General features: G+C 32.3%; 1 protein-coding gene across 7 annotated transcripts; it reads right to left on the bottom strand.

Annotated features, from left to right (window-relative positions):
• Positions 1–4,100: 4,100 nt before the first annotated feature.
• On the bottom strand, positions 4,101–16,244 carry LOC117238677 (zinc transporter 1). 7 transcript variants are annotated; one of them, XM_033503784.1, is made up of 9 exons: positions 15,829–16,189; positions 11,931–12,125; positions 7,108–7,298; positions 6,656–6,878; positions 6,333–6,594; positions 6,091–6,208; positions 5,612–5,827; positions 5,280–5,390; positions 4,101–4,558 (listed from the first exon to the last, which is right to left on the bottom strand). In XM_033503784.1, the coding sequence occupies exons 3-9, from the start codon at positions 7,282–7,284 to the stop codon at positions 4,361–4,363; spliced, it is 1,305 nt and encodes a 434-aa protein (XP_033359675.1). In that variant the 5' UTR covers positions 7,285–7,298; positions 11,931–12,125; positions 15,829–16,189; the 3' UTR covers positions 4,101–4,360. The 7 variants fall into 7 exon arrangements, with proteins under 7 accessions (XP_033359675.1, XP_033359672.1, XP_033359674.1 ...); XM_033503781.1 differs by lacking the exon at positions 11,931–12,125 and adding an exon at positions 10,629–10,709; XM_033503783.1 differs by lacking the exon at positions 11,931–12,125 and having other exon boundaries at positions 15,829–16,244.
• Positions 16,245–16,543: the final 299 nt, after the last annotated feature.

Raw genomic sequence — 16,543 nt, 5'->3', positions numbered from 1 at the left:
AGTAAATAGAAAATTAGCGAGCTCGAAGACACGAGTCGTAGGCATGAGACAGGACAGAAATTCGTTACTACCACTTTGTAGGAGGGTGCTAGACGACGAGAAGGACGAGAGATACTGGTTTGGCATCTACGCAATTTCCTTCATTAGCATCGAATTTCCGCAAGATACCCTTCCCTGGCTTTAACCCATCCCCTCTGATTTTACGGCGAGCTCCTACCAACAGCTCTTTCCCCTACCACGACTTATCCCTTGCGTAAACCAAATCTCTAGTTGAACAGAGATACGAGGTATCCACCAGGTTGCCACTAGTCATTAGTAAACCAAACCTTATATAAATCAATCGATTGACCCTTGATTGGTGGTCATTACATAAATGAATCGAGTGACCTGACGAGTGCAATGATGTTGCAGACTAAATATTAAAGCTGCGTGGAATTACTGCGACACACGGAAGTATTTGAACACTTACCATAAATCATTTTTATGAATGCATTATACGTGTCGCATGATACTGTTTGAAATTTCAATGAAACTTACCGAAAATATACGTTTGAATATCACAGGGGAAAATATGTACGGTTTTCTTGATTTTCTGATTTTTATGTTATTTAATGGTTAAAGCGGTGTACTTTGATACAACATAACTAAAAAGAAATTCGATCCAAAGACACACTTAATACATTCGTGAGAGATTTCTATGAATGTTCGAATACTTTTGCGTATATAAATTTTCAGACTCGTTTCGAATTTTACCAATTTAATCATAGTGGTGGAGCCTCGTTACGCTGCTGTTTCAAAATGTTTTCTGCAGTGTATATAATTAATATATATACAAAAAGTTTCTATAAGTATGAAATACTTTTGCGAGCCACCGTAGTTGGACATCGTCTCTCTATACCTTTTCCTATCATACACTCATTTCACATCGGTCAGCGAACAAAAATAACGCGCTCTTACAATGCAAATACGTTCTATATATTTCACGAATTCCATACCGAGCCAAAATAAACGAACTGCCGTGACCGTCTATATATCGGACATCAAGTTGTCTCGCCCAAGACAGTCGCAGTGCATTTCTACATATACAGTGATCGCTGTTGAACTTCCTTCTTTACAATATTGTTCGTTCAACGGTTATCAAGATCTAGTTATGTACTCGATTACCTCGAAAGAACAGTTGAAGAGACTGGAAAAGTAACGTCGACGTATCTTCCGTATAAATCATGTCGTCGTTTCCATATTCAACACGCAGGACGCGTAGTTAACCCCGTTGGCTATCCTGTTCGCGATCAAATTTCATTTAGCTCGATTCTCAGCAAGCAAAATGTAATTTCCATGCAAACTCCCGACCAACAGCGTAAACTTTCCTCGCTAACTAGGAGTCGAGCAGAAACGACTGGATCATCCGGGTGAACCACGAGCCAGGATAAAGGGGTGAAAGTTGCATTCGGCCGTCAGTCTTTTTTATCGAGGCTGGAATGACGGCGAATCAGGCCGAACCAAGATAAAGGTCGCTATAGACCGCAACTTTACAACTTTATGGCTGGCCAGATAACTAAGCAAATTTTACGCTTCTGCACTTTATGTGCCAAGCGACGAATGATACTTTTTTCACGATCTCAACTTCGCTCAGATCGTAAAACTCCGCTTAATCACTTTGTCCTCTAATAGATCAGCTAAGCGAGTTATCTGCTTAATCCAGCTTCGTTCTGATTAAAAGTTACCCATCCTTCATCAAGAATCCAACTACATTTTGTTCAGTCTTCCCTACTTCGTTTCCTTTAATTACTCGACGGCTGGCAAATTTTTAAGTTTTAAAAATAACCATATAACGTATAAATATATTAAATATTTTTCATGTTAGAGTACAAAATATTGCTTGCCTGAATCATTCTAACATATATGCAACTTCCAAGTTCCAGGTAAAGTCCGTGCTGTTTCTCGCAATCCTAACGAACGTAGTTCCACCTTTTTCAAAACAATATTTCTGTTTAAGCCACCGATACTTTCCTAAACTTTTAACCATCGAATCATCCATATCTCCGTAAACTTTATCCGAGTTAGCCTTTTCGAATTTAAACTGTGTTTGTTAAAAACCCCGCTACAATTTTAAGTTATATAGGCAGCAAGACAGCAAAGACGCAAAGTTTAGTTTTTACAATAGCTATTGTTGAGCATCTACACATCCTTACTCGCACTTACATTGGTTACACGCAGTCCAACTACTTGTCATAAATTGTCCTGAATAGCATCGGACTAACTTGTTCTGGTTATCTTTAAAAATACGTCGTCGCTAATAAATACGCTTTAGAGATATCATCCTTTGTGCACAGACATCTCGTCTATGGTTTATGGTGGTAGACGTTGCTCTTATCGGTAGAAAACTTCTATCGATCTCTATTTCCAAAAGTTCTAGTCATTGATCTTTGCTAGGAGTACTTTGTCCTATCGCAAAATGCTCTTACACGGAAAGTACGGACCTAGAAAGTACTGCAGCTAGCTATACCGATAAGCTCGGTATTACGATAGACCAAGAATGATATCTATATTCTATGATTACTCGAATTCTCTTCAACGACTGCGTTACCTTTCTTTCCACTCACACATATCGCAAAACTGATTTAATTCGATACGATCTCCACCATGTCGGGTAATACTAACCTAATACTATTGTAGTCCAGAGTGAACGAAATTTAGAAAGGAATATTTAGTGGGTAACACGATTAAAAGAGTGGCTAGATACACGCTTGAAGAGAAAAGTCTGTCGAGAGTCAGGTAGTGACGAATTCTGAAACAGCTAATCCTAGAGGGATCTAGATGGCGAAAGGAGGATTTACTATTAAATAATATGCGTATGTCAATTATGTATTGAATGCTTATTATCCATGGCACATTAAGTAAATAATAGAAAAGACGAAATAGCAATTTTACTTACGTATGTACATCTGCCTCAATTATAAAAAATCAGACATCATCAAATCTGCATGAAAAACTTTCCACTAAACTATTTCCACTAGACTAGATCGCGAAAGGAGGATTTACTATTAAATAATATGTGTATGTCAATTATGTATTGAATGCTTATTATCCATGGCACATTAAGTAAATAATAGAAAAGACGAAATAGCAATTTTACTTACGTATGTACATCTGCTTCAATTATAAAAAATCAGACATCATCAAATCTGCATGAAAAACTTTCCACTAGACTATTATTAATTGCCATAACGTCCATATATCTCCATTGTTTGAAGTAATATCCGCAATCAATCAATAATCTGCAGAAGAAAACCAAAGATTCAAAATAAACGTTAATAAATCTAAAACCGATTATATTACAATGAAGAAACAATCAAACTCAAATTTTGTCTCAAAATATTGCAATACAAGGTATTGGTGATGGTCTAACAGTGAAATAAGAGGCTAACGAAAACCGATTACGAAAAGTTCGAGACACTGTTTAATTTCGTTATAAATTCGTCTAACAGATGATTAAATAAACGTAAATTACGTAATTTAAATAAATAAATAAACGTAAATTAAATAAACGTAAATGACTAAATAAACGTAAAAAAAGAGAGCACTTTGTAGTTGAAATCTTGCTGTTCAAACAGGTAATACGTCTTGACATCACGCTTTTCGACACTACAGTAATTTGTCATCCCGCCTAAAGTTGCCTAGCTGCTTTCTGATTGGCTGAGGCGGCGTGGCGCGTTTCTTGCAAAGTAATTGGCGCGAAATTGAAATGTCTCTAGTAAAGGACAACGAACTCTGAAAATTTAGACAAGATAACAATGAGAAATTTTTAATGTTTTGTCTCTAATTGATAAAAGGCACATACATTTTGATGAAGAAATGACTTTTTGTAAAAATCAAGGGTATATGAATCATTCTATAAATCTCGTCGCTCACGCCACGGATCCAAAGTTGTCATTACGCCGATGATGCTTGAGTATACAGACGAACCTGGTGTGAAGTCAGCAGTAATGGTCTGCACCTTAGAGTGTAAAAACGCTTTAATTAAATAGTCTTCGAATAATTTATTTATCTTTCGCTAATCTAGTAGAATTTTATATGGTGACTAGAACAGGCTCGTAGAATTACGGCCAACATTATTTATTTTTGTTTCTAATCCATCAGTAATTGTACAAATACCACACATCAAACTTATTATATCAAACTTTATAAAACTTAAAATAATAGTTACATACATAGATAATAAAAAGCAATGAAAATTTACTGTTGACTTTAATAGCCATAAAACATAGTATGTATATTACTTTATTGAATTTTTATAATAACATTGTAACGCGCCGCAGATTGTGTTACAGAGGTAGATATTCGAGAATATGACGATAACTTAGACAACCGGTGTATTAACATGTGAATGTGGAAGTTGGACGGAGTGATGTGAAGCGGGCAGTGATAACAAATGTCCGCGTTCCATCTCATTTACTTCCTGCTGTTCGGTTCCTCCTATTGAACCAGTGGAACGTGCAAGACTGTTTCGTTGTCTGCACATGTACGGTGTTTCTCCAGGTGATGGAGTTTCACGACCCTGTAAGAAACATAGATTATATCCACATTTATTACAAGAAAGTATACCTATAATCTTTAATTTAAAGATTATAACATTCGATTCAAAATATATCAAAACATAGTAAGTATCTGGGAGTTTGGAAACCCACTCCATCTAATGCTATGCCATATGTATATACATATACGAAATAAATAAATCGTATATCATGTTTCATTTTATAAAAAGGGGAAATTATATTAAGCCTATTGATATTTTTCTGAATGCATAATTATTTTAGAAGGTGACGGTAAGTTTTTGGATGACCAAGTAGAAGCAAAAAAGAAGAAGATATAAATAATTAAAACTTTTCTATCAAACTTATTAGTGCTTATATTAAAAGCTTGTTTCTCAATATTTATAGATATTCTTGCACTTAACGTTACATAATATTACACTTTCAAGAATGACTTTGTTCCAGTCCAATAAGAAACAAAAAGGTTTCACTATCTCGAATAAACAATTACCATTTGGCTGTATGTTATTAATTGCATAACGCTGGAATAATCAAACATAAACAACAAATAACAGTTACCTATAACTGTATTTGAATCTGATCTAATAGCTTCTACGCATTGTCCAAGACATTTTGATTTAGGGCAGGCAGAGCGGGAATTTGTATCTCTCTTCCAATTAGACTGCAGAAGCGAAGGGATAGATTTTAAATCAACCGAAGGTACATCGAAAAACAGAAAGCACATACCTGTTTAGAAGGACCACAGCATGTTGCATGATTACAAGGCTTGTCAGTCTTTGGACAATCTAGTACACAATCTTCGGTCGGTGTTTCCTTGACCTCGCTGTTAGAGTGGTACTAGAATATCAATAATAGTTCCTCAATCAATTATCAATATATTTTATATCTTTTTACAGTTTCGTTATTTTGTTACCACTAAAATCCTACATTTATCCAATTTTTATGTAGAATATACACTCATGTTGATACAATAGTATAAAGAATGTCAAATTAAATACATCACTTGCTGTATTAATCACTAATACGTAATACTTATATGTACGATACAAATTACTTACATCAATAAATTCAGGTTGAATTGTCGTAGAATGTATGCCCTCGTTATGAAAAAATTCTTTCACTTGCTCAGCTATTTTCATATATTCTGACAGATTTCTGCATTTTATATGCGCTGAAGCGATAATACGATCACCAGCTAACTGCCACACATGGAATTCATGTACAGCCAAAACACCGTCTACATTTTCTAGTAAACGTTGCTGAATGGCATCCACCTAAAATAACATATTCTGTTTAGATTTGTTACGGCTAAACAGTATGAAAATTAAAATTACACCATAAGAATTAATCAACGATCAATTAGCTAAAAAATTCGATAATAAAAATAATAAAAACCTTTTTATTTGATATAGATCTGTCTATAGAAATTTGTACATGTTAATAGAAAATCTCGGTAACGGATATTACTACTGATACTATTCTTATTACTTCTCGTATATTATCTAGAAATTATAGAATCTAGAATGATTCAAATTACCTGAATATGTGTCGGTACAGTCTGCAATAAAATCAGTGCAGATTCTTGGAGTAATGGCCATACCGATTGTAAAATAAGAATAACTATTAAGAGCGAGAGAGCTGGATCAATGTAAAATCTGTAAAAAGAAACAAACATTAAGAGTACTACCGAAGATATTAGATCGTTAAATAGAAATAAATCTGTACATTAGTATACGATTTATATTATAGGATATGTTAGGTAATTTATGCAATATTTACCTATATTTCCATTCTGTCAGCCAAACAATTAAAGCAGAAACTATCACAATCACAGATCCTAGTGCATCCGAGAGTACATGAAGAAACACACCGCGCATATTCATTTGACTCGCATCGTGTACATGGCCGTGTGTCCTTTTGACTTGTGGCGTCGATGGCCTATAACTATCATCATTTTCATTGTCATCCGTTCCTACTAGAGTACTCAATCGGTTGTGACTTCGAGATATGCCATGCGAATGTGCATGAGAACTCCTATGTTCTGCAACCAGAATTATATAACTACATGTAAGAACAAATATTAATTTCTTAATAACATTTACCATGAAAGAGACATAATCCAATAATATTCACTAATAATCCAAGTGCTCCAACCCCTACAAGCAATTTCGCTTCATGTATTTCTTCTACTTCGATAAATCTTTTACACGCCTCCACGGTAATACTGAAACACAATGCGACTAAAAAAACGGCGTTGACTAAAGCTCCTAAAACTTCAGCTCTGGCCCAACCAAATGTGTTTTTGGACCATTTCTTTGGTGACATCTGTAAACAGGACGGAATTTCTAAAATAATGTTCTCAAAATATATTCAGAAAAATAATCAAAGGAAAGGATTTGAGGAAACACAAGATATAAAATTTATAACTGCGATGAGCTTTATAATGTTAATTACAAATTAGCGAATTATGATGCCAAATAAATTCTTGCTGAACAATTACTTGATATTTATTTATGTCGATACAATTACTTGATATTTATCTTGTTCTACCTACCTTGACGGAAAGAAATGCAACGACCAAAGCTGCTACATCAGACAACATATGAAAACTGTCAGCTATCAAAGCCATACAGTTTGTTAGGTAGCCCACAACTATTTCGACTAGGAAAAATAGACCGGTGAGCCATAACATCGTTAATAAACGACATTTCTTTCCTGTGTAACGACCCATAGTAACGTTGGTACCTAAAAATAATATTTCAATTTTATAGAAAAATAACTAAACAATATAAAATTGTATACAATGAGAATTATTGCACGATTATTAACCTAACTTCTTTGTGTCAAAAGTTCAATCTAGAAAAACATATAGTAAATACAGAATAAAGGAAAAAACACAAGATTTTAAATATACAAAGTGTGACAATTGAGAAAATGTAAAAACTGTATTTTCGAAATTCATAAACAACTCTATTTTTCCAATTTGCTTTCTTCTTTGGATATCATTAAAAATATACTTTGATCGTAATATTAATGCGTTCTTGCAATACCTAATTTATCGAGTATATTCGTTTTACAAAATTTATTACCGATTAGAAATCAGCAAGAAATAGGCATTCTGCGCATCGACGATACTTTCCACAGAATTTTATCGGTTGAAAGGTCTTCCATAACTAAAATTTCATCAAAACGTCCCTTACAAATATTGCATACTATTACGTTACACTCAGCAGTGGATACCAACGACAAATTTTTATCCCGCGTTGAATATAATTTTAACAAGGTAAAAAGACCAGCTATGTTTCGTCAAATGTAATTATATTTCACTCTTCGAAAACGAGTTATGATAATAAGAATTAATTAACAATTTTTCACGCAGTTTATCCTCCAACGTGATCACCAATATAACATTACTAAGGACAAACGTTTGCGGTATATTTATGTTATATATATATATGTGTTATTCTTGGAAAAAATGTTTTGGTAATTGACCCGCCACGATCAATTTATTTCTCGTGAAACTTATTAATAACCTCTTATTATTATTAACAGATTCCGAATTAGTACGTCATAACGAGGAGCAGCGACATCATGTTGAAAGCAGAGATGTTTAGACGTGTCGTCTAAAAAATGTTGAATAAATACACGTGGTCCTGAAGAAACGTCGTTACACGGTGAAAAACACCTGTATACTTCGTACAACAATTTTATTTAACAGGTTCGGAACACGCTATATGGGCTTGGAATAACAAGGTTTGATTTCGACTCACGCGAACTAGCTTCTGATTTTCTAGTTCCTTGAAACTCCTATAAATGCTCCTATCGTTCCCTAAAATTGATGGAAATCCAATCATTAGAAAAGAATAAGACGACGCGACGCAAACACTGGTAGACCTAATGTTCATTCTTATCTTCGTGAGCACAAGGTTGCGCTTTTATCCCTTATCTGAAATGGCGACATCTAGGAAAAATTTTAAGGTGCATAGGTAGGCTGGTTAACAACTCTGCAAATCTTGATTGTTATTTCTATCTAGATTAGCGCGTAAAACTACAATCCGGACGTATCCGGAACCAGTTTTTTTACGCGTTCTGATCACAAATCATTATCAGATGTAACTCACCCTGAAGTACAAGCAACTCGTTAATAAAATTTTATAATCGCGAAAAAAATCACTGAATTATTAATTATTTCGAAATATTAAATCGTCCGAAAAGCTTCTTTCGTTTATAAGGAAATAATGGATGCACAATATTTTTCGTTTTATATTATTTTATCGAATTACGTATGATCCACTTTGTCCTATCAAAATAAAGATCACAACGTTCGACAGATTAGGTTTCTTATTTGTATAAAGATGCATCGTTATAAAAGACGGATCTGTAAAAGAAAGATACTTTTCGGACGACCTAATACTAATACGTACACGAGAGCACGCGTAAGTATAACTAAGCACAAGAGAGTATGTAAATACTTTTGTGAACGCATAATAACAATCGTCCTTCACACCTGACACTGTATAGTAACATTGATTGTAACTTCACAAAAGTAGTGTATGTGTAGATTTCGTACGTAATTCCTCGCAATAAAACTTCAATGTAATATGCAGAGATATATAGGAAGATATATGTACAATCTACACGGTTCTCTTCAGTCTACAATTTTCGCCGTATATTGTACGACAAGGAAAAACACTTGTGAATAATAAAGCTATTTTAGTCGTTTAATGTTATTTATCTTTCTGTCCAACTTTACTATCAGCAATGGTCTGAAAGTATTTCACTGTAGTAACTGATTCCTATCATTTAATTGAGTCCTGTTTACTTTAGGTCAAGAACTTATATGTAACAACTTTTAGTACTAACATACCACTTAACCAGGGATAACAGACACATAATACAATGCCAAGGGAACAGAAAAGAACATATTCATAAGAATTTCGTTATATTTTTTGGCAACGGTAAATATTTCCAACGAAATAAAAATTCGTACAGTCATAAAAGAACGAAAGATCACAACACGGTTATCAACGAGATGTAAAAATTTCTTTCCACTAAATCTTCCACCGATAGCAACATTTTTGTTTGTTACATCACGCGCATTCACCACGCTCACAGTCATATTTTATAATTAATACGTGTACTTCGTGAAGGAAGAATGAATATAAAGTGGGCAAACGAAGCGGACGAATATCGCGAATAAATTCGATGAAATATCTTAAGCCACCAGCTTTAGAATAATCCTCCTCTTTTTTTTGTTCCAATATCAAACGAAACTTCGTTCTCCAACTTTTAATTATTAAAATATCATCAACCGTTAAAATCTAAAGCTTAGCACTAATTTATCGCTACACGCTCCACACTAAATATTCAAAAAGTACTAAGCGAAGTAATTAAAGCCATAAAAAAAAAGTAAACAAAGCTTAGTCGTCATTAAGGATAACACGGTATACAATCTGAACGAATTTAAAGAAAAACAATCATAGAAGGATTCCTAACGACGACTGAAAGTAAAAAAGAATCCTCCATGGTAGAACGAAAAACATAAAACCGTAATTAAAGACATTAAATACACGTATAACTTGTATGTATATTATTGTACGTATATATATATACATATACACTTGTATGTATATTAAGCATAACACATAAACAATCAAATGGAGTACGAGAGATTAGGAATGATATATTGCAAAATAATCAAGTAAAGCAAATAGAGCACGTCCAGACAAAAGCATGGACGTTTCAGTAAAATAAAGGATTATATATACAACATGTCCAACATTCGAAATAAAAGAAACAATGTTATATCAGATTTACAACAAGTCACTAGCCTTCCTGCTCATACTTTCGTCAAGAACTAGAGCAATTGAAATTTTGACCGAGATGTCCTCAAGGTAAAACAGGAAATAGATGGACAACAATGGCATCGAACTTACAGGCAATTATTAAAAACAATTATACGAATTAATCTCAAGTCTAGATCTATGCAACATATCAAGTCCAGATCCGAACGAAATAGATATATCAAATATGTTGTTATTAAAAAATTATGTACCAGAAAAAGCATGAAAATACCTGCTGAAGCTATATAAGTGTATATGGAGCAACATTTCCCAAACAAATGACATGAAGCCATTGTAATACCCATTTTGAAACCTGGAAAAGAAAAACATCTCACATACAGTTACCGGCCCATCGTACTTACGTAATACTTATACGAATTAATTGAAAAAATATAAAAGACTGCGATGATACTTAAAAAATATAACATTATCGCGAATTACCAAAATGGTTTCAGATCTAATCGATCGATAACCACGTAACATTAATATCCAGCATATGGAACGATTTCATCAACCAGCGTTTAATCGATAATAATTTGTGCTGGTATCGAACACAGAACAGGCGAATATAAGTTTTAAGAAACTATCTTAACATGAGATATATGTTGGAGTAGTGTTAATGGATCTTCGTCTGATTGCTAAGAAATATTAAGAAGAGCCTTATAAAATTCAAACCTAAACGTTGCCACATTCCCAATGTTTCATAATCACAGACGATATTATAATGACTACAAGTAAAAATCTCCAAATATCAAAAACATTGCTTCGAAACACATAGAACAAACCCCAGAAGTTTACTAAGAGAACTGGGTTTCTTACAAAACAAAACTGTCGTTATCGTTGGGCTAAGACTCTGGCTAAGAATACAAAAGCCATCAGTCTTAGTTGAAATAACAATTTCTGCATTAATATCCAGATAAGCTAGGAAGATATTGTCTTATTTTCGAGTTAGGATTTTCGAGTAAGGAGAATTTGGCGAACGAAGACGACTTAAAGAGGCTTTGTACAAGAGTTGATATTCTTCGAATAGAACTCAAAAAGAAAGAAGTTCAACTTTTAAAGGCATATGTTCTATCTTCGAAGAGAAATTGGTGGGCCAACCTGTTTATCAGTGCTCCGAGGTATAGTTCCAAATTGTGTTGAAAAGAACTATACGTAACAGGAATAAGAGGACAATATTGAAGATTCTATGGCTGCTCCAATTGTCAGACATTGATTCTACTAAACATTTATGGGATCTGGTGGATAGGAACTAAAAGCAAAACCTCTTCCTCTACAAAGGAAAGCATGTGAAAGAAACTGCAAGAAACATAAGTTACAATATCTGTGAAACGCTCGTGAAATCATGCGAAATTGGACAAATGAACAACAAATATGCCAAGCACCAATTAAGGCAAGGAACTAAAACGCAATCGATGAAACAAGCAGTTAATTGGCGAAATATATATGGTTATTTTTAGTCTAGATTATGGTAATATTAATAACAAAAAGGAAGAGGAAGAGAATAATTTTGATTGATTAATATTTTACTTACCAGCTTTAACACCCTATTTATTCAAATTATAGAATACGTCTAGGGTACCAATAGGAGTGTACTCTTTAAAGAAGTCTCCTTAGTGTAAGATTCTTTTAGAGATTAACTTTATAACATCTCGTATGGTCGCCATCTCCATCTCACTGATCTAAACCTCGTTGAATCGGGATGGAAAGTTAGAGTAAATTGTAAAATCTGGAAAAGTGAAGGAAGACCGATGGAATTCAATAAGGATACAGTGACATGGAACAGCTAAACAAAATTTAATTGTTAGAGTCTCAAAGAACTGATCGAGAAACTTAGCTCGAATCATTCTATCGTTCATTGGTACCTAAAGCGTCTAGGAAAGATATTGTACAGAAAATGGAAAAATGATTTCATACGAATTAGTATATACTCTTCTCTCCTAACTCGTCTAACTCGTGTGCCATCTTTAATCGGATCGTGGCAGGGATCTAAAGGAACTTCATAAAACATTGTCGAACATTGAAAAATCAGTAGGAAATATAAACTGCTGGTATCGATGATCTGCGATAAATATAAAAGAAACTTGGCATTTTTTATGAGATGTCCTACATGAGAGGAGAGAAGAAAAGGGCAAACGACAGGAAGGATGCACAGCAAGGAGGCTAAAACCAAAGTTGCAATAGTTTTTAGTCATTAGTTGCTAATTTGTAGTTTATAGTTTATAGTTTTAGTTTTCAGAGATAGAATAATTAAGGGAGTGCAATAGAATAGAGTGGAAAAGAGGGGAGGTAGACATATAAGAAGAGAAATAGACATAAGAGATGTAAAACCGAAAGTTCGTCCAAAGCCGAAAGGCACGGACTAAGCAATGATAAAAAAAAATAAATAAATAAATAAATAAAATATGAGATGTCCTAATATTGAAAATTTGGAGAAAAATCTCAGAAGTCTGATTAAAATAATAGAATAATTTTAAAACAAAAGACATGGAAATTGTGTTTTTCTTATTATCACCCGTCGTTAACCGAGATATCGCCGATGACGCGTAAGAGATAGCAAAGACGCTCGCTCTGGCGAATCAGTTTCGGCTAATGGTGGGGTTAACTCTGCATCTATTAACGAAGCAAGAAATGCGTCTATTAACGAGGCAATACTATACTTGACATAATACAGTAAAGACTACTCAATGCTGAGTTCATCGGCAGTGAAAGGATACTTTTGTGAGCAACAAATAACGTATGACGAACTCGTCAGCGAACACCGCAGCTAGGCGTTACATCTGAAGATTTACTCGCCAAAGATCTGCTCGTATCTGGCTCGCGAATTGTCAGCTCTAGTATGAATACAATGATATTTCTGTTTATGAATAGTCTGTAGCAGCTCGCGAATTGATCGTGAACTGCTGGCAAATAGTTCTGGCCAATTGTGAATCCAATATATCTGCTACGGAACAGCCAGCGAGTACGATTGGTAAACACAACTCTTCAAGGTCTTTATACTTATTTCGTTGACAATTTGACAAATTAAATTAATGTAACCAAATTTTATGATAATATCGGGTTTGATCTTATTTTAATCAGAAAGATGTTATCAAGATATTGAATGATTCTTTGTTAACAAAAAAATAAAAATTAAACATTTTTTATCATTAATTTAATATTGTCTTACAGATGTGAAGGTGACACAGATCTTGAAAAGGAAAAAATTACTCGCTTGACTGATCCCCCCTTGAGAGAGCCCCCACCCCATTTATGGGGATGCAACAATTAAAATACAGTCCTTTGTGAACATTTGGAGTCTTGTTGATAATATTTATGTTATAAAAAGATACCAACATAACATTTTCTAGAAACTATTTTTCATGTTGAAATGCAATACTTTTCAATTCTTCAATATTTTAGATATAAAAATAAACTCTTCTTTTAATTACAATACTTAGTACTTATGTAATTATTTATAAATTATAAATTATAAATTATAAATAAATTATAAACTATTTTATTAATTTTAATATTTTTAATACATCTCAATAACTAATAGCAACACAGTTCTACTACCAAAAATATAATAGATGTGTGATATATCTTCTCATTTCAGCAAATTAACAAGAACTAGTTTTGATATCAATGTTATACATAAGTACCTATATACATGATGCCATAAGATGATGTCATTGAGTGGTTCGTAACTACATGAAAATATTGTCACTTTTCTGGTGATAAGTACAGATAACAAATGACACTTTCAAATTCATTCTTGTTATCATGAAAGGATCACAGTTCTGGATTTTTCAACACGGAATATCAATAAAAATATCTATCAATGTCTTAGTAAATTGTGGTATTAATATTTTGTACATTGTGATATTTCTTGTATGTTCTACTTTGTTATATTCTGAATAAGAATGTGATGACTAAAACCGTAAATTAAACAAGGCACACATATGATTTACACTAACATTGGATTCAACAAACCTACATTACACTCATTCCGGAAAAATGAAGGCTATAACTCCAACTTTTTATAATGTACAGTGCAAAAAAGTAGCAATACATTTCTAGAATGATCGTGGTGAATCATGAAATGTCCTATCTAAAACAGATCTTGTACACTTGACATAAACAACCATAAATTTATAGTTGAGGCAATTTTTCTCAAAAACTGCAAAAATATCAAACACATTGTTTAGACCACAATTTATATGTTAGATCACAATGAGCATTCTGTATACACAAAATGTTTTTGTGTAACTTGCTTAATATTCATGCTTGTATGTTAATATCGTTCTTAGATTATTTACTATTTACTTTTACGTGTATATTAAAATGTTAGTTTCAAGTAACATAAATACACAATTACAATGTAGTTTAAGATAAAGAAGATCAACAGATTATTAAAGTACCTTGCAAATACATGGTAACGAACGATCATTATTTTGACATTATACAACTAAATAAGATCGCCTAGACTAGTTGTATTAAAAACATGTTATTAATAAAAAAAACATTTAAGGACATAAAGTCAGGTACTTCATCTTATCTAGGTTAGATAAAGAATAATTCCTGTTTCTTTGTTAATAACATGCTATTCACTTTCTATCTGACTGTCAAATGTAAACACACTGTAAATAAAATCAATAGAATCAGTGTGAAAACTAATGGTTCTTTAACATCATTTTTAACAAAATGGTTCAATGGCAGTATATGATTTCTTTGATTAATTTGGCCCTTGTGATGATTAGAATATAGGTAAACAGATTTGGCTATTAATACTATGTCACATGTAATACTTTTTATCAATAGTATTTTTTAATCATTTGATAATATTATTGTTTTATATAATTTATTAATAATGAATTATATTTAATTGTACAAATGTTTTAGTAATAATGTTAAACTTTCATAAGAAAAACATCAAAATAATAAGATCAACAAAAATTCTCAAATATTTTATGCATTATGTGAATTAATAGTTGTTTTAATATATTCTGTCTCTTCACATAAATAGAACATATATATTATAAAATTTGTAAGAAATTAAGTATAGCCTTTATTGTAACATTTGAAATTATATTTTGTAAAAGAGTTTTTATTTTACGAATGTTGATGATTGCCACTATATATTACAAACATGATAGTAAATATAATCACAAAAATTAATAATGAATATGTTTTATTATGTTATTAACGTAACATATCAATCTGTTTTACACATTTAATAATAATAATAAAATTTATAATCTTTAGAACACAACCTTATTCAACAACAAAGAATATTATTACATATATTTAAAGAGAATACTCGTAAAACAATATTTAGAAACAACATTTAAATACTTCATAAGTTAATAACAACGTTATTTGCTCCATTCTTATGAGATTCATTATAAATATTATAAACACAATGTTATAAACACAATAGTTGTACTTACTTTATAATAAAATATTATAATTCTTGCTATAATGTATCAAAATTGCATCGAGTAACACCAACACGAACTGTTTATGGACATGTTACACAGTACTGATGTGTATTCACGAGTACAAGAACTAATAAAAACTGACATTAGATTTTTTTTAAATACTCCAAAACACTAACTATCTCAATTCATTTTTAAAAAACTAAAGTATACAAAACATTCACATTTAATCCCAGTTTAACAAAATTCTTGTATAACGTTACGTTACAAAACCACTAACAAAGTAACAATAAAGATAGATAATCAAATATCACTATACTTTTTTGAAACTACCAACAGTAGCCATAATGATACATTATGTTCTGAAATTGACTAGCAAAAATGAACTGAGTTGTTTCTTCTTTAATCTATGTTTATATACTTTGTATAGAAGGTAAACTTCCCTTGCTATTGTTTTTAAGCATATATATATATTTTTTCAAATCTATAGACTGCAGAATGACATAAAAAATTCTACCAAGACCAAATTTATTCGTTTAGAATTAAGTCAAAAATTAACTCACAAAGTATATGTTTCTTAATTGCGTAAACACTTTATTTATTTCAAATATCGTAACTTATGTTTTGAAATTTGAGATTTCTTATACCATAGATAAAACAATACCAAGAGATGGTTAAAAAGATATAATTTATATCTTTCTTGTATATTGCGCGTAAAATATCAATT

The sequence above is a fragment of the Bombus vosnesenskii genome, unplaced genomic scaffold, assembly GCF_011952255.1.
Source record: "Bombus vosnesenskii isolate JDL3184/JDL3185 unplaced genomic scaffold, Bvos_JDL3184-5_v1.1 scf7180000013579, whole genome shotgun sequence".
NCBI classification, from domain to species: domain Eukaryota; kingdom Metazoa; phylum Arthropoda; class Insecta; order Hymenoptera; family Apidae; genus Bombus; species Bombus vosnesenskii.
This window is presented reverse-complemented; position numbering and strand designations above follow the sequence as displayed.